The following is a 17,648-nucleotide window of genomic DNA, read 5'->3' as shown; positions in this document are numbered from 1 at the left end:
GAGGGGGGTGGAGAGGTGATCTCTCCAGGGTCCCACAATAAGTGAGCATCAGCTAGGAGATTCCTGACTCCTGGCTGAGTGCTCCTTTATCTCTTGCATTGGCATCGGTTTTCCTGCCTGTAAAATGGAGCTTTCAAGGTCCCTTTCTCATAAAGCTCTTGCAGAGGTTAGATGTTAATATACATCAGACACTTACGATAGACAAGTGTTGGAGGAATGGCAGCTACTGGTAATTCTAGCTGAAAACACCTTATCTCATGGATATAGGATTATTAATTAATGATTAGCTTTTCTGATTCAAAGATAGAAGGGCCTCTGAGACTCCAGCCTGGCCCTGGGTTTTGGCACCTTGGCTGCCATGTCTGTGGGGACCATGCGCCTTACCAGACCCAGAGCTGAGGCCCCTTCCCTCCCATCCCCAGCGGATGCTGTGTACCTGGACTCAGATGAGGAGCGGCGGGAGTACGTGCTCAGCCAGCAGGGCTTCATCTACCAGGGTTCAGTCAAGTTCATCAAAAGCATCCCTTGGAACTTTGGGCAGGTAAGACCACATCCTGCCCTTCCCAACCACTGCAGGCCACACTGTGTGCTGGGCCCTGGCTCTGAGGTGGTCAAAGCTACAGAGGTGTGAACTGGTCTTAGAGCTGCCCACCCAATGCTTCCAGGGATTCAAGGGCCCCAAAATGGCTGGAGGAACACAGAGGGTCCAGGCAAAGCCCGAGGTCATACAAGAAAGGGTCACCCTGCCCATCATGGGAATGGCAGCCCCAGATTCTAAGTGGGGAAAGAATTAGGAGAGCTTTGGGGAATTGTGGTGTTAGCGGGTGCTCCAGGAGGGAGAAGGGGAATATACAAGGCCATGCATCAAAATAATAGAAATGCTAACCAAGTGCTAAGTGTGTGCTGAGAGGAGGTTTTATAGCATTACCTAGATCAATGGTTCTCAAACTCAAATATACGCCAGACTCACCAGAAAGTATGCTAAAACACAGATCACTGAGTGTCACCCCTACTTTCTACTTCAGTAGGTCTGGATGTGGGCTGAGAATTTGCATTTCTTACAGGTTCACATGCTGCTGGTCAGTGGTCATACTTTGCGAATCACTGGTTGTATCAGTTAGCTACTGCTGAATAACAAACAAGCCTGAAACTTATAGGCTTAAAACGACAGCCATTTATTATTTCTTACAAATCTACGGGGCAGCCAGGGCATGGCTACCTCAGCTAGATGGCTCATCTCTGTTCCCTGTGGCTCCTCATCTTCCAGCAAGTCAGCCCAGGCTGGTGGTTCAAATTCAGGATCTTATTTCCTCTGCCATTCAGCCTCCTGCGAATATTCTTGAGACACTGCTGCAAAAACTCATAAAACAAGAGTTGTCACACTCCTGGTCCTTCCACCTCCTGGTGTGTTGGGGGTTATTGGCCTTCTGGGGTGGGGTTCACCTGGAGACTTTTCCCAATAGCCCCTGGGTTAAGGTTTCCATAGTCAGGCCTCCAGAGTCCTGCCTTGGGACCACAGGGAAGTCTTCCCTGTATGATGTGGGGCTCTGACCTCAGTTTCCACATCTGAATATTGAGTATACTAATTGCAAAAATATCTGCCCAAGAACCTGTAGCCTGCTGTGAGATATACATGAAATGAGCATGATACCTAAAATATATCACAATGTACATTGGCTCCTAATTCTGAGGCTCTGTATTCTCCTGAGAAATGGAACAAAGCCAGATTCTTTCTTTTATTTCCTGAGTTCCTATTCTGTGTCCGGGCTTGTGTTGGCCATTGGACACGGCCCTTGCAAATCTTCCGGAAGCCATCACAATCCAGGATGATAAGACCTAGAGGAAGGAAATGAAAAACTCCTGATGGGAATCAGGGTGATTCCAGAAATAGGCAAGATCTGAGCTGGGCTATGGAGGAGATGGAAGCACAGTATACTAGGCAAAGGGAATTGCATGAGCAAAAGTTCAGAGGTGGCAAAGTTTACCTTGTAAGAATTCAGTAGCTCAGGGAGCACTTGACGTCTGAAGGAGTCCCGAGAGAGATCAGCAGTGTCTGGGTTGTGAATGTCAGGCCGATGGGAAGAGGGAGCCACAAAAGGCCTTAAAGCCATGGAGGGAGACTTGTGATGAAGCCTGGTTTGGGACAAGACCACAGAGGTGGGGAGCAGGGAATGGATCACCTTTGAACTTGTCAGATGGGTGGTCCAGCATAATATGACAAGGAGCGAGGGTTCTACTTTTGATAATGATAACATTTGAGTTGCAACGATGAGAAGGTATGAGCCATACAGAGAGTGGCAGGAAGAGCATTCCAAGAAAGGGAAAGTGTAAGTGCAAAGGCCCTGGGGCAATGAGTGGTGATAATGAGGTCAAAAATGATAATGAGGTCAGAAATGAGGTGGGACACAGATTGTGAAAGGCCTTGCAGGTCACAGGGAAAAGTCTAGATTTTAATCTGGGTGCAGTGGAAAGAGAGGAGCGATATATTTAATTTCCCTCAGTTCCCATCAGAGCAGTGTGTCAGGGTGGGGGGTGAGGGAGGAGAGGATTCTCATCAGCTGTGTAGGATGAGTCAGGCTTTAGGGGAAATGAGATAACTGGCAGAGAGAGGTGGGAAAGGGGCAGTGGAAGGGCCTGAGGTGACTCTGAGGAGAGGGAAGCCCCAGGGACACTGTGGGTTCTACTCCAGATTCCCAGGACCCCCAGCCCCCAGCTGGCCCTGAATGCAGATATATCCCTTCCTCTTTCTCACAGACTCAGTCATCTGTCCCATCCCACCCCATCCTGGGCCAGACAAAGCTGGCCTCACAGAAATGTTGCAGACCCAGAACAGGGAGGACCTACAGCTGCAGGGCTTCAGGGCAGGCTCCCTGGAGGAGGTGACTTCTAATTTCCCTCATCCTTCTCTTTTTTCCACCAACACAGTTTGAAGATGGAATCCTGGACATCTGCTTGATGCTCCTGGACAGGAACCCCAAGTTCCTGAAGGATGCCTGCCGTGACTGCTCCAGCCGCAGCAATCCTATCTATGTGGGCCGGGTGGTGAGCGCCATGGTAAGTGAGTGGCTGGGCCCATGATGGGCCCCCATAGGCTCCCCTCTTCCTGGGATGATGGAGGCTGCACTCCGCACTGGGCTTAGTGGGGGGACCCAGGGGATGAAGGAGTCTCAGCTAAGACAGCTTGTATTTGGAAAGACAAGATTTACAGAAATAAGGGTAATGTCATGTGGTCCCTAAAAGCAATTCATTCATTCATTCACTCATTCAGCAAATATTTATCAGATGCCACGTGTCCTAGGCACTGGGGATACAGCTGGGTATAAGATGTGTATGGTCTCTAACTTCAGAGAGCTTGTATTCTCGTGGGTGGGTGGGAGGAGACAGACATGGACTGAGATACCACGTGCATGAGTCACAGAGATGATGATTGATGCAAGTGCTGAAGGAAGCTGGAGGTGTGAGGGTGTCTATCTGTCTAACTTTAGTCAGGGGCGGGGCAGGAGGCGGGGACCTCCCTAAGTGATGATCCCTATGCTGATAGAGTAAATAGGAGAAGAGCATTCCAGGGAGGGGAGTAGGTTGTGCAAAGGCCCTGAGGAAGGAAGGAATTTGGCAGGTTCGAGGAGCAGAAAGGAGGCTGGCGTGGCTGGAGTGGAGGGAAGGAGGGGAAGTGGGGTGCAGGAGGTGGGCACGGGTTAGATCCCGCAGGCCTCATCAGCCCCCGTCAGGAGGCTGGATTTAATTCTCAAGGCAATGGGAGTTTGAGGGGAACAACACAATGTGGTCAGGGGCCAGAGTGAGTCTTGGTAAAACTCCGATCACATTCTGTCACTCTCCTGCCACCCCACAGACCAATTCACATCTCCGGCATCACCTTCATTGACCTTGACCCCTCTTCGCCTCCTCCCTTCCCCTTCTCTCTCCCACACCCTGGACTCCAGCCCCACCCATCTCCCACATACCAGTCTGTCACACCTTGGGATCTTTGCATGGGCTGTTCCCTCTCCTAAATTCCTTTCCTTGCCATTCACCATGCACTGAGCTCACAGCACCAGCTCCCCAGGCTGGGCCCCTCTGATGTCCCTCTGCTTGTAGGTCAACTGCAATGATGACCAGGGTGTGCTGCTGGGACGCTGGGACAACAATTATAAGGACGGCATTAGCCCCATGTTCTGGATCGGCAGCGTGGACATCCTGCGGCGCTGGAAGACCTCTGGCTGCCAGCGTGTCAAGTATGGCCAGTGCTGGGTCTTCGCTGCTGTGGCCTGCACAGGTGAGCTCATGCTGGACGTGGGGAGGACCTGGAACCTGCTCACAGCCTCCCTGAGCCCTGCGAGGAGGTTAGGAAGAGCACTCAAGAGGGAATCAGGAACCCTCAGCTCTGGTGCTGCCTCTGCCTCCAATGTCACCAATGTACTACGTGGCCTGGAGTTGGCAGCTGTCCCCCTCTGGTCCTTTTTCCAACAATTACCCTGCAGGTGGTTATTAGGATCGAGGGACGTCACTGGGGAGGCAGCCTGGGCACAGGGTTGAGAAGATGAGCTTTGGAGCCGGGCTCACCTGAATTAAAAATCCCCAGTAACACTCACCTGCTCTGAGCAAATGACTTCCTTCTGAACCTTGGTTTCCTTGTCTGTAAAAAGAGGGCAATAGGATCTCGCTCCTAGGGCGGGTTGATAGAAAGCTGCTCGGCCCACAATTTAGCCCAGTGTGGCTCTAAGTAAGTAGTAGCTCTTAGTAGCAACTCAATAATAACAGCCACATTGACGTCAAGAAAGAGAAAACACTTTCTAAAATGCAGATGAGGAAAGAGAAAGCAATTTAGAACCAAAATGTAAAATAAGTATTTACAGAGTCTTAAAAATTCGAGTTCAGAAAATGTTGAAGATTGTTCCAGGTTGGTGATGGTGCTTATGAGAATGGGTCTGTATCCCGTACCAGTTAAAAACATAGACTCTGGGGTCGAGGCCTGAATCCCAGTCCCAGCTCTGCTTCTCACCAGCTGAGTCCTCCGGTAATCACTGGGCTTCTCCGAGCCTCAGCTCCGTTACACTGAACCCGACGTAGTGACGGTGTATCCTGGGGCGGTTGTGAGGATAATGCGGGAAGTGCTGCAAATGATTTCAGACACCCAACAGCAAATACTTGTTTCATGCTGCTAGATTATTCTTATTACGATTATGACTACTGCTATTATTATTTATTAGGCTCAGGCAATCTAAGAGGCTGGTCCTGGTTTGAAGCTTCTCTGACTCCAGGACCAGGGCCCAGGCCCAGAGAAGGGTGTCGGGGCGTCCCAGGGCTGTGCTCCACACCAGCAGTCTGCATAGGGCGGTGCGGCCCGGGCTCCCAGCTGGGCTGTCTCTGCTCCCCCTTCGCCATGGCCAGACCACCCATGACTGCCCGCTCTGGGACCCGTGCGTTCTCTTTTCTTGTGCAAACTTCCCCAGACCCCTTCCTCTGAGGGGTCTGAAATGCCCTTCTCAGAGAACCCCATGGGTTTTCTGGAAACACACCACCATCTGCGGCCTGGGTCCCCAAGCCCGCCTGCAGACGCCTCCCTCCTCCCGGGGCTGTGACCTCTGGAGGTCCTGCTCCAGACCGCTCTCTCCCCAAGGCCAGGGCTGAGTCTGGGTCCCTTGCGGCCTTCTCCCAGCCCGGTGTGTGAGAGAGCCAGGGAAAACTGGCTCAGGGGAGCAGGCCCCCGGGGCTTCTCCAAGTTGCCGCTGCTGGACTGGTCCAGGGACTCTGGTGTCCGGCTGCCTGGTTTTAGTCCCAGCTCTGTCGCCAGCCTCTGCGTGGACTTGGGCGAGAGAACTGGTGTCTCCAAACCTGTATCCTCATCTGTAAGTGGCCACTGAATTCACAGGGCGCTCTCAGGACGCAGGGAGATGTCACTTAGCAGTCTCTGCTTCAAGTTAGGCTTGCGTTTCGGGTTCCCAGGGGAAGCTGGGATTCCTCAGCTGGATCCTGGAGCATTTTTTGGAATGTCCAAGAGTCAGCCAGCGGTGACTGCAGAGACATCTGCAGTGGCAGGCACCACGCCACTCTTTGCACTTCCTCCCTGGGCACGGGGTAGACCAGACTGCCTACACCCCACTGCCTCTCTGAATCACCACCACATCCCCCCCAAACTGCTATTATTAGCTTCTCTTAGAGGAGGAAATGGAGGCTCAGAGAGGGGAAGTGGTTGCCCAAGGTCATATAGCTGGGGAGCAGCACAGCCAGGCTTGAAATCAGGTGTCTCCGGTTCTGGGCCAGCATCCTGGCCTCAGCCTATGATGATGAGGCCTCTGGGGGCACCATCTCTAGGACAGGGGTGATGTCTTGGTCCTCGGGCAGCAGGGACAGGCCTTCCCACACCCGGTCTGTATGCTGAGGCCTGTCATGTCCCGGGGCAAGGCCTGGGGTGAGGACACCAACCCCTGCTACGGCGGCAGACAGTCTACTGCGTGCGCCACAGGGAAGCAGCCAAGCAGGAGGTGGAGGACCAACCCTGTCCCTCCTCGTGTCTCCTGGCCAGAATCCAGGGCAAAGGCTACACACACACATGCTCTCTCCACCCGCCTTCCCCAAGACTTAATCTCAATCAAAACTAAAAGACAAAAGTCCCACAGGTCACATTCAGCAGGGCTCTTCTTCTCACTTTTGAAACAAGATATTTATTTCCTTTATCACACCCTGAGAATGTGTTACTTTCACAAAACACTCCAAAAGCACATTAAAAAAGGAGGGAGTGAAAAAGTACCCCAATGCCACCTGTCAGGAGCACCCCACTATTCAGGCCCGGATCGTGCCTGGGGCTTCCCTCCCTCCCCGGAGGTCTGTAGGCGCCAGCTGCTGTCCTACCTCGTTTTCCTCTGTCACTGTGACCCCTTCCTTCCCCAGTCACTGTGACCCCTGTAAGCTGTGCTCTGGCGTGAGCGCAGGGCCCTCCACGTTCACGGGGGTGCCCCAGCATGACTGCCGGCCCCACGTGTATCACGACCTTGTGTGGTGGAGGAGGAAACAAGGCCCAGAGGGGGCGAGGGGCCAGTCCCAGAGCCCACAGGCCAAAGCTGCCAGGGCTTGCACGGAAGCCCCCAACCCTTGTTCCCTTTTCTGCATGTTCTACTGTTGGCTTCTTGCCCTGAATCTCTACCATTCTTTCTCTCCTTCCTTCATCCCCTTCTTCCTCCCCTTCTTTCTACGTACGTCATCTACCCCTTCATACATTTGACAAATTAGTCTATGCCAGGCCTGTGCTGGGCTCTGGGCATATAAAGGAAGGCAGATCCCTCATTGCCCTTGGAGGACAAATTAAAGGATCCCTCACGTGCCCCTACACTGAGCATAATGATGAATCCCCACTCTTGCTATGAATGCAAATGATGGAGCAATCTAAACCTGGTGGGCGGCCTTCCAGGCTGAGGGAATAGCATATGCCAATGGCCTGTGGCTGGCAGGAGTGTAGAGTGCTGGAGGAGCAGCGGGTGTGGCTGGAACAAAGTGCCCAGGAGATGGTCTGGAGCCAAATACTGTGGGGCCAAGGGCCATAGCCAGAGGTCAGGCCTTGACCCCAAGGGCCACCGGGAGCCATGGAAGGTTTAGCAGAGGAGCATTGATGTCAGTCTTGCATTTTGGGGGTCTTGTTTTTTAGCTGTGATGTGAGGAGGCAGAGTGGACATGGAGTGACCAGTGAGGTGGGCACCATCCCCTTACCTGGATGATGTAATGGGTACAGTGCTGTCCTGGATACAGGTGGGCAGGTGGATGCCCAGAGCAGGGCAGATGTCTCTAGATCCTCATCCTCTAATCCCTCTCTCCATCCTGTCCTCTCCCCAACCCCCAGTGCTGCGGTGCCTCGGCATCCCCACCCGAGTGGTGACCAACTTTAACTCGGCGCATGACCAGAACAGCAACCTGCTCATCGAGTATGTCTACAACAAGTTTGGGGAGATCCAGAAGGAGAAAAGCGAGATGATCTGGTGAGCTGGGGCCCACTGGAGAGGGTCTCCTGGAAGGGACACCTAAGAAGACTTCTCAGAGGAGGCCACTTTTGAACTGGGGTTAAAAGTTGAACAGTATTTGGACAAGGGGGAACAGGGCCCGGGGAGGGCTCTCCAGGTAGGAGCCACAGCATGAGCAAAGGAGGGAAAGTCAGCACACAATGCATGAAAAAGCATCAGGTGAATGATTTTTCGGGAGTCTGGAATGCCAGGTTAGGGGATCTGGGCTTGACGCCACAGGTTGTCACCAAATGCTTCAAACTGAGAGACACTGATGACACCGGCAGGAGGTGAGAAGGGGAGAGACTGCAGGTGAGGGGCTGGGGTGTGGTCCAAGGAGGCCGTGACGAGGCCTGAACTCAAGCAGAGCCTGTGAGCTAGAAAAGAAGGAACAACTCAAAAGCGAGGAGGAAGGCTCATCAGCTGGACTCAAGAAGCCACTGAACGGTGGGGGGCTGTGGGAGAGGCACTGACAGTGACTCCCGGGCTAGGAGTGAGCAGCTGGCAAGGGCCCAGGGGAGGAAGAGCAAGGAAAAGCGTTGGGGACATGCTGGGCTGAGCCCAGGCCAGGGGAGTGTGGACTGCCCATGGGAGGTGACAGGGAAAGTCTGAGTGTGAGTCCTCGCTTCATTTCTCCAACAGGAACTACCACTGCTGGGTGGAGTCATGGATGAGCAGGCCGGACCTGCAGCCTGGCTATGAGGGGTGGCAGGCCCTGGACCCCACGCCCCAGGAGAAGAGCGAAGGTGGGTATGCGTGGCCCCCTTCCCTAGGCGGAAAAGCCAAGCCTTGGAGAGAACTCCCCGACAGTGCCTCAGCCGGGGGTAGCCAGCCCCAGTCCCGCTGGCTCCAGAGACCACTGACGGGTCTGCACAAGTGTGGGGGTCCTCTCTGACAGTGTGCGATCCCCTTCTTTATCATTTGAAAAGTAATTCACATTGTGGAAAACAGAAAATGTGGAGAAGTGCAAAGAAAAAAATCAAATAACACCTTCGTCCTCTCCCCCCCGCCAAAAGAAATAGTAACATTCACACACATTAACTTTCACACCCATTCCAGTCTCCCTGGAGATATCTCCCTGGAGATAACATAATATTCCTATTATATATTTGTATGTGTGTGCAGGAGAGACAGAGACGGAGAGGGAGAAAGCAACAGAGACAGAGAGAAGGGGAGAAAAAGACAGAGAGAGAGAGACCTGGAGGGAGGGAGGGAGGGAGGGAGGGAGGGAGGGAGGGAGGGAGGGAGGGAGAAACACAAAGGCAAAACTGGGTGAAACCAAATGGATCCTTTCTCAGAATAATATTTTTAAATGCAGAGAATATATTACCTAGGGTAATGAAGAAAACTATTTACACTGAAACATGTTTATCAAAATTTTTTAAAAATAAATTTATGGTATAATAACATATGCTTTTCATAACAAGATCTAGCGGTAGAGATAGTAAGTTCCATAATGTACTGGTACAGATGCGTACAGGCGGCATTTCCAGTTATCTATGACAACCAAAGTGATATATAAATGTCTGTGTTGCTTATGGGTGACAAGTCATAAGTGCGCCTAAGACTAGGGTTTGTCTGCTTTCACAATCAAAAGATGTGTTATCAAATTTCAGTGAAGACAAAGATGTAATGTTTTTCCATCCAAGTACATGGACTCCTGAATTTTATTCGCATCGCTTTGGGGGTCCTTGGTCCCTGTGTTAAGATCTCCGGCTGCATGTGGCCTTTTGTCTCTTGGCCCCGTCACTTCTCCATATGTCATTGGCATTTCTCTATCACGTAGTTTTCTGTGATTTTAATTTTATTTTTTATTTACAAACAATTTTTTTAAAGATTTTATTATTTAGTCATGGAGACACAAAGAGAGAGGCAGAGACACAGGCAGAGGGAGAAGCAGGCTCCCTGTGTGGGGGAACCCAAATGCAGGACTTGAACCCAGGACCCCAGGATCACACCCTGAGCCAAAGGTAGACGCTCAACCACTGAGCCACCCAGGTGCCCCTGGAGTCTCCATTCTTAAGTCGTACTTTCTGCTGCCTTCCTAGAAATGGGTCCCCGAGATTGCTACACTGTGGTTGAAATGTGGAAGGTCACCCTCCCCTCAGCCCAGACTCGAGACTCTCCTCTTACCCCAACCAGGGACATACTGCTGTGGCCCGGTCCCGGTGCGTGCCATCAAGGAGGGTGATCTGAGTACCAAGTACGACGCGGCTTTTGTCTTCGCCGAGGTCAACGCCGACGTGGTGAACTGGATCCAGCAGGACGATGGGTCCTTGTGCAAGTCCACCAACAACTCCCAGACCGTGGGGATGAAGATCAGCACTAAGAGCGTGGGCCGTGATGAGCGGGAGGACATCACCCACAACTACAAGTACCCGGAGGGTAGGTGCCCCGCTGCCCAGAGCCTTGGCCACCGCCTCGCAGAGAGGCAGCGGCTCGGAGCGCGCGCGGGCGTGCGTGTGGTGGCTTCGGCAGCCCGCGTGCAATAAGGAGCTGCGGGCTACGCTCCGTTTTTTTCCTTAGAAAAGAAGCATCCTGGGAGGCAGTAGTAGAGGAGTATTCGTTTAAGAAAAGAATTCTGTATTCCATAGAAGGATTCCACTGGTTTCTTTTTTTTTAAAACCTTGCTTTTTTGGCTGGCTTGACTTAAATACCACTGAAGGGATGACAGTCCCGTAGCAGAGGCGTGCATCGGAACAGAAAAAGGAATGATGTCTGTGTCGTTTATTAAGGGTATTTGTCATAGCAGCACTGATAATACAGCTGAAGATGGGCAATCCCACCCCCATCGCCCCACCCCACCCCACCCCCTTTTTTATTGAAACATATTTGGACCAGAGCGGCTTGGAAGTCCAGAGGGGCCGGTCCTGGAAGACAGATTCCAGGAACCCTGTGGTGTTTATCCGTGCAGTATTTCACACACAGCTGGGGAGGTGAGCCGAAGATGGATGGAGCAGGAGAGAAATAGAGCAAGAGCAGCTTAATCACGTAGCTTCAATCAGATACAGAGACGAAGCCACTAGATGCTTTTTGCATCTTATGTTAAATCAGGAGAGGGAAGAAAGGATAAGGCTTATTTTCTAAATTCTTTTTGAGCACAACCAACAGTGCAATACAGTAGATGTTTTCGAACCATCTGTGAGCACAGGGGGAGCTCACAGAGGGGCCTAAGGAACCATCGCCCCCGCCCCTTTCTCTGACTCCCACTGACTCACCAGGGCCGGCTGGTGCCTGGGTAACAGGTGGCCATGCTCTAGCCAGAAGGGAGACAATGGAAGGAACAGGTGCTCCCCCCCTGGCTTCTGAAAGGTCTAGAGCTGATGGTTTGATGGGAGAAGTAGCGGCGTACCCAGCAACACGGGAGAAGAAACGAGAAGGAGGAGAGGCAAGAGATAAATGGGACACAAAGGAGGGGAGCTCCACAGGTAGGGAAGAGGAAGAAAAATATTTCAGGTAGAAGTAATCCCTGAGCAAATGCTGGGAGGTGAGAAAGTTTGCCTTGTATCGGTGTTTACTATCCACCCAGGCTTTGGATACGACATAAAGATAAGTAAAATACAGTCTTAAGTCTTTGAGTGGCTCCAAAGTGTGAGTACGTAAACAGGAAACAATTTGGCTAAATAAAAAGCATGATAGGCAAGAGGCACCCGTGAAACTCCAGAAGACGTTGTGACTCATTTTCTCCTAGGGCTGGAGTGATCAGAGAAGTCTTCCTGGAGGAGGGGGTATCTTGAGGGACGTATAGGAGTTTACTTGTGGAAAGTAAATAAAATATTCTTTCGTTTTCCTTTAGAGGAGGGGCTCCTGTAGAGGTGCCCGGAGTCACTGGGGCTCTGAAAAGCCAGCTTGCCCTGCCCCAGCCTCGTTACCCTTGGTCCCTATTTCTGCCGTAACGGAATTCTCTTCCCCATCCTCACAGGGTCCCCAGAGGAGAGAGAAGCCTTCAGAAAGGCCAACCACCTGAACAAGCTGACTGAAAAAGAGGAGACCGGGTTGGCCATGCGGATCCGTGTGAGCGAGAGCATGAGCATGGGCAGTGACTTTGACGTCTTTGCCTACATCAACAACAACACGTCCGAGAGCCACTCCTGCCGCCTCCTGCTCCATGCCCGCACCGTCAGCTACAACGGGATCCTGGGGCCCGAGTGTGGCACCAAGGACCTGCTCAATCTTTCCCTGGAGCCCTTTTCCGGTAAGGCCTTGTGTTCCTGGAGCAGTTACTGACTGCCAACCGACGATGTGCTAGGTAGTGTCCTGGGCGCTTGGCATGTGCAGTTCACCTCACAGATGTTTCTGTGGCACTTCCTCTGGGCCAGGCCCTGCCTAAGTCCTTTATAATGAGCAACCCATTTAATTCTTACAACGAAAAGTGGGAGGTGGATTCTTTTGTTGCCCCATTTTCCAGATGAGAAGACTGAGCACAGAGAGGTGAAGGAACTTTCCCAAGGCCACACAGCTAGGAAGTGACAGGACTGCGACTTGAACCCATACTCTGAGCAACTATTCTGTTTTGGTCCACGTCATCTTCATGGGCCCCTCAGACTGCTTTCCTGGACTCTCTCCTGCCCGCTCCCAGCTAATTCCTCTCCTCTGGCTCCCTGCAAGGCCCCTGCAAGAGCCTCTCCTGTTCCTCTGGCGGTTCTCAGCCTCAGAGAGAAGAGGGCTTCCTGGTCAGAAACCTGCACTCCTGTCCCCTTGGTGTCTTTCCCTGCCTGGCTGGTTCACGGCACCTGATTGTCTTCCTGAGGCCCTGAGGGCTGTGGCCACTGAGGTCACTTGGTGAGGCAGCATAGAGCCTGGGGTCCTGCCCCCCAGACGCCTGATCCTGGTTTGATCCTGGTTTGTGCGTTTGTGGCCTTCAGGCGTGAGGAGGCAAAGGGGTCTTGGCCCTGGGAGAGCACCAGGGAGCGGTGGAGCCTTCTGACCATCCTCTGAGGGGCAACGTGAACATTCTTCATGGCTGGGGCGCAGAGAGGTCATCCACTCGCTGGGTGACCTGGACAAATGCCTCCCTGAACTTCAGTGTCCCCATCGGGCACGAGGGAGCCACGAGGACCCGGCAGGGTGGGACCGTCTGGTGCGGGGAAGCGGCCGTGCACCGAGTGGGTGCTCGATGCCTGGAGCCAGCATGCTCCCATGCAGAGCTGCTGGAGGGGCCCAGCGCCAGGAGGGCTCCGCATGTGTGGAGTCTGCCCCCCCACCCCCCGGCCCTGTATTCTCTCCTGTCAAACCCACGTGTCCTCCCCTTATCACCTCTGCCTCTGCCCTCCCCTATCACCTCTGGTGCGAGGGCCACAGCCTTGGAGTTCCTAAGAGGGCCTGTTAAGCCTCGAGTCTGTGGTGTGGACGGTGCCATCTCCTGGTTTTTCTATCTCGGGCCCACCACGGGCACTCCTGGAGCCTCACACCCAGAGCAGACCGTCTAGCAGGGTCCCTGAGCCGGGGGGATGCCCTCGGGGGCAAAGCCAGTGGCGCCAGCACTGGGCCCCAACACTTAGGGCTGCTAGAACGCATGTCCTGAGGCCGGCCAGACCTGGCTTTGTCCCTGGCCTCCTCCACCTTCTAAATGGATAAACTTGGGTGAGGTGAACATGCTCTCGGAGCCTCGACTCACACCCATCATTCAGCACATGACAGCACATCCTCCTGACGGGCCGCCAGGAGGGCTGAAGGAGACTGTGTGCTCAGGAAGTATCTGGAAAGTATGAAATGGGGGCCTGACCATGGGAAGGCAGAGAAGCCCCAGGGGTCTGTCCTGAACACCTACTGGACAAGATGGCAGTCTTGGTGCTGAGCTCAGTAGCTCCTGAACCCCTGCCAACCTCTGCATCCAGGCCCCGAGGGGCAGGGGCAGAGGTTCATCCCTACAGGTGCGCGCCGTGGCCAGGACACCCAAGTTCTAGCTCCTACCATTCTGTCAATGGGCTGTGGGCTCCTGGGTATTCGTCTTCTCCGTTCCAGGGCTTAGTTCCCCACTTGTACGAAGGCTGGTTCATGTTTGAAGAACCTGCCAGCCCTTCCCTGTGACTGTTACACCATCAGGTTCTTCTCATGTTCAGAACCGCTTCAAAGGGAGAGACTGTCTTTCCTGGAATGTGTGGCACGGGGTGAACTCCAGCCAGGGCCAGCGATGCCAGAATAACTTCCTTCCCCTTGAGTCACACTTTGCCGCCCATTTACCATCTGGGCCCTTGCAACACTGTCCTGTGGAGGCTCGGCCAAAGCCCGTCAATGTTTCCCATCATCCCAGGGACGTGTCCGCAGCAGAGAGGTCTCTCCTGCCTCAGAGACCCATGAGGGGCCTGGCCTGTAGGAGACGCCAGAGGAGGGCTGAGGTCCTGTGTGTTGCCCCCCGGGCTGCAGGGTGAGGCTGGTCCAGGATGCCCGGCTGGGGCCTTCAATGCCAAGCTTGCCCTGAGATAGACGCTTTCACCCTCGGAGACCCTAGACTTTGGCTGCCTTGTTTGTTATTCTTTGATGATAAGATATGGGGAATTTCCAGAATGTGCTAATGGACAGGAAACCAGGCCTAGGCGAGGGAGCCATCCCCACCCTTGCCTCCTTGCAGCTTCTCTCCCCTCCCCTCCCCTTCCTGCCCCCGCCCCTCACCCCTCCAGGTGGGTCACTGGGAGTGCACCAGTGGCCACGCCCAGGGCGCCTTCTAGAACAGGGCAAGTCATCCAAGGAATAACTGACACTGACCACACACAACCTCTCCTCTCAGCCATCATCTGGCTTGAGGCCAAGGCCATGGTCCCTAGACCATGGATGACAGTTCTCAAAGGTCCGGCCTTACCTTGGCTTCAGCCTTCTGGAAAATTCAATAGCTGGGGTCATGTCCTCTAAGCTCCTGGAGAGCAGTGTTTTCCTTCTTTCCCACGTAGCTGGCCAGTTTCCACTCGGTTCCACGAGCCCTAACTCAGGGATTTTCACCCTTTTCTGTTTTTTTGGCAGAAGTTTGGGTTTCCTTCCCCGACGTCATCTGCTCAGAGGTGGGGGTGGGTCCACCCCGGGGGATGAACTGCTGGGGCTCCGGGCACGCGGGGTGGGGTGGGGGGGCAGGACCTTGACGGCGGCAGCGAGAAGGTGGCCGCCCACTGGGCCCTCACCGTCCTTCAGAGCCCTCGGCAGACAGGAGTACCTACCTAGCCGGAGTCCACCGAGCATGACTTGGCTTCTATCTGTTTTTGCCAGTTACCTTCTATTTATAGTAAATGAGACTGGTTTGCCACAAATGACGACAAGTATCCATGGGCAAGAAAGGTTAAAAAGAATAAAGCGAGTGGACTGAGAGAAAAACAATGAGCAAATAATGAGGTTATCCTCAGATGTGTGAGAAGTTGGGTGAGTGGCCCTTGGACTGCAGGGAGAGGTGGGCTGGACTCCACCGAGCCCCAAGACCAGCCCTCCAGCGCCTTCGTTTGACAGGGAAGGTCCAAGGAGCCTTCCAGAAGGGGTTTGCCCAAGGTTCTCTGTGACCAAGTGGGCAAGCACTCAGTGGACGAGCCTGCAGATTCTCAGGACTCTGCTCTTTGAAGTGCTCTTTCCTGCCTCCTGCAAGCTGACTCCTCATGCCCTTGTGCCTCAGTGTTGTCAGAGAAATGGGGCTAGAAACCACACCTTGCTTCTCTGTGGTGGGAGAGGTTGGCCCTTTTCATCGCCTCATCACTGTGTGGCTTTTGCTCTGAAATGGCCTCTGGTCTTAGTTCCTCCCAGCCAGTGCCCGATGTCCCAGGGGATAGAAGGGAAACAGAGAGGGGAGGTCACCTTCCCAGGCTCACACAGCCAGGTCTCCTGATCTGAGCACTTACTGGCAGAAGTATTTGTTCATCTGTAAAATGGGTACAATCCCACCAGCTTCATGCAGGGAAGTTGAGGTCCTGAGAGGTGAAGTGACTTGCCCAGCATCACCAGCCAGCAGAGGGCAGAGAGGCAAGATTAGAACCCCGGCCTACTGGAGTTCCAACACTTCTCTGTTCTGTCTCCCCTCCCAGTGCCTCCCTGGGAACCCCTGAGCCAGGGTAAATAAGGGAAAGGCCTGGGATTTGCCCATTCGTTCACTAGCTATGTGACCTCAAGCACCTTCTTTTCTGTCTCCGTGCCTCCGGAGATGCCACGGGAGAGGTGGGGGCTGTGAATCAGCTATCACGAGACTTCTGTCTCCCCTCCTGCAGAGAAGAGCATCCCCCTTCGAATCCTCTATGAGAAGTACTGTGAGTGTCTGACAGAGTCGAACCTCATCAAGGTGCGGGGCCTCCTCGTGGAACAAGCCGCCAACAACTACCTGCTGGCCGAGAGGGACATCTATCTGGAGAATCCAGAAATCAAGATCCGGGTAAGGGATGGCAGGGTGTGGGGACAGGGGCAGGGTCCCAGGACAGGCCCCCCACACACCAGCAGCCCTGCCGCCTCTAGATCTCCTCAGGCTTCCTCAAATCCTAACTCCGTCAAAGGAAGACATCGTGAAGCCAAAAGAATTTGGGGACTCCTACCTCTAGGGATGAATCCTAGAATCCCAGAGTGGTGGGTTGGGGTGTGGAATTTAGGGATCTCAGAATCCAGAGCTCTGGTGGGGCAGTGGAGAGGCAGAGGAGTTAGGGCATAGACTCTGGAGTCTGACTCCCAGGGTTTGTGCGTGGGTGGCTCTGGGCAGGTTACTTTGCCCCTCTGGGCCTCAGTTTATTCGTCTGCAAGGTGGAGTTAATACTAGCACCTAGGTGTGTTGTAAGAATTACACGTGCATCGCAGGAAGCACATCATAAGGGCTCATAGTGGCTGACCTTGTCACCATCAGCGTCGGCATCACAGCAATTTGCTTGGAGGAGCCACAGCCTCCGAGTCCCAAATGCAGCAGTTTCAAATAAATGATAAAGAGCAGAGGGGGAGGGATTGAGCCCTGGGTGCCAGACACTCTGCTAGGAGCTTGCACCTCTCCGCTCAGTTAATCCTCACGAGAGCCCTGCAGTAAGGCATTTCTCTCCTGTGGAGAAACCAAGGCTCAGAGTGGGTAGTTTACTTTCCCAGGGTCACACATTGAGAAGGGGTACAGACCAGCCTGGCCCCAAAGCCTGTGACCTTTCCACTCCAGACCCTAGAACAAGGGAGGCACTTTCTACCTCCCCCCCGAGTCCTGAGGAGCCCCGCTGCAGGTCTGCGAACGTCTATATTTTCTAGATGAGGGAACAGGCACAGAGGTGAGGCCCAATCGTGCCAGACCTGGGCCAACACTGGGCCAAATCACAGCAAATACAGAAATGTCCCAGCCGTGCCCCGGCCTGCCCCGGAGGGGCTCTGGGCTCCTCTGCCTCAGGGCTGCCCCTGACATCTGTCCCGTACGTTGTCCCAGATCCTGGGAGAGCCCAAGCAGAACCGCAAGCTGGTGGCTGAGGCGTCCCTGCGGAACCCCCTCACCGTGCCCCTGTTAGGCTGCAGCTTCACCATGGAAGGGGCCGGCCTCACTGAGGAGCAGAAGGTCATGGACGTGTAAGTGTCCGGCGCTCCGGCCTGGGGGCCTGGGAGCACAGGGCGGGTGCAAAGGAGCGAGGGGCTGCCCTCGGGCACCACCCCTGGCTCCTGACTCCCCCCTCTCGTCTCTGCACCCCTGCCCGCACCCCCACCCGCACCTGGCCATAATAAGCCTATGTGACCACTCCCTGA

At 53.9% G+C, this 17,648-nt stretch overlaps 1 protein-coding gene and 1 long non-coding RNA gene across 2 annotated transcripts in view; one reads left to right on the top strand and one right to left on the bottom strand.

Moving 5' to 3' along the window:
- Positions 1-17,648, top strand: part of TGM2 (transglutaminase 2) — a 31,301-nt gene that overhangs the window by 11,257 nt on the left and 2,396 nt on the right. The window contains exons 4-12 of the mRNA XM_038572292.1: positions 423-541; positions 2,926-3,054; positions 4,096-4,273; positions 7,832-7,967; positions 8,631-8,734; positions 10,131-10,373; positions 11,911-12,183; positions 16,166-16,326; positions 17,338-17,474. Coding sequence (XP_038428220.1) covers positions 423-541; positions 2,926-3,054; positions 4,096-4,273; positions 7,832-7,967; positions 8,631-8,734; positions 10,131-10,373; positions 11,911-12,183; positions 16,166-16,326; positions 17,338-17,474 — 1,480 coding nt within the window. The remainder of the gene's footprint in view (positions 1-422; positions 542-2,925; positions 3,055-4,095; positions 4,274-7,831; positions 7,968-8,630; positions 8,735-10,130; positions 10,374-11,910; positions 12,184-16,165; positions 16,327-17,337; positions 17,475-17,648) is intronic.
- LOC111092051 lies at positions 1,173-6,444 on the bottom strand. The gene is made up of 3 exons (XR_005377841.1): positions 4,590-6,444; positions 1,986-2,133; positions 1,173-1,836 (listed from the first exon to the last, which is right to left on the bottom strand). It is a non-coding gene; the product is annotated as an uncharacterized LOC111092051 (long non-coding RNA).

The sequence above is a fragment of the Canis lupus genome, chromosome 24 (assembly GCF_011100685.1).
Source record: "Canis lupus familiaris isolate Mischka breed German Shepherd chromosome 24, alternate assembly UU_Cfam_GSD_1.0, whole genome shotgun sequence".
Lineage (NCBI taxonomy): Eukaryota > Metazoa > Chordata > Mammalia > Carnivora > Canidae > Canis > Canis lupus.
The sequence above is the reverse complement of the archived record's forward strand: the minus strand, read 5'-3'. Positions and strand labels throughout refer to the sequence as shown.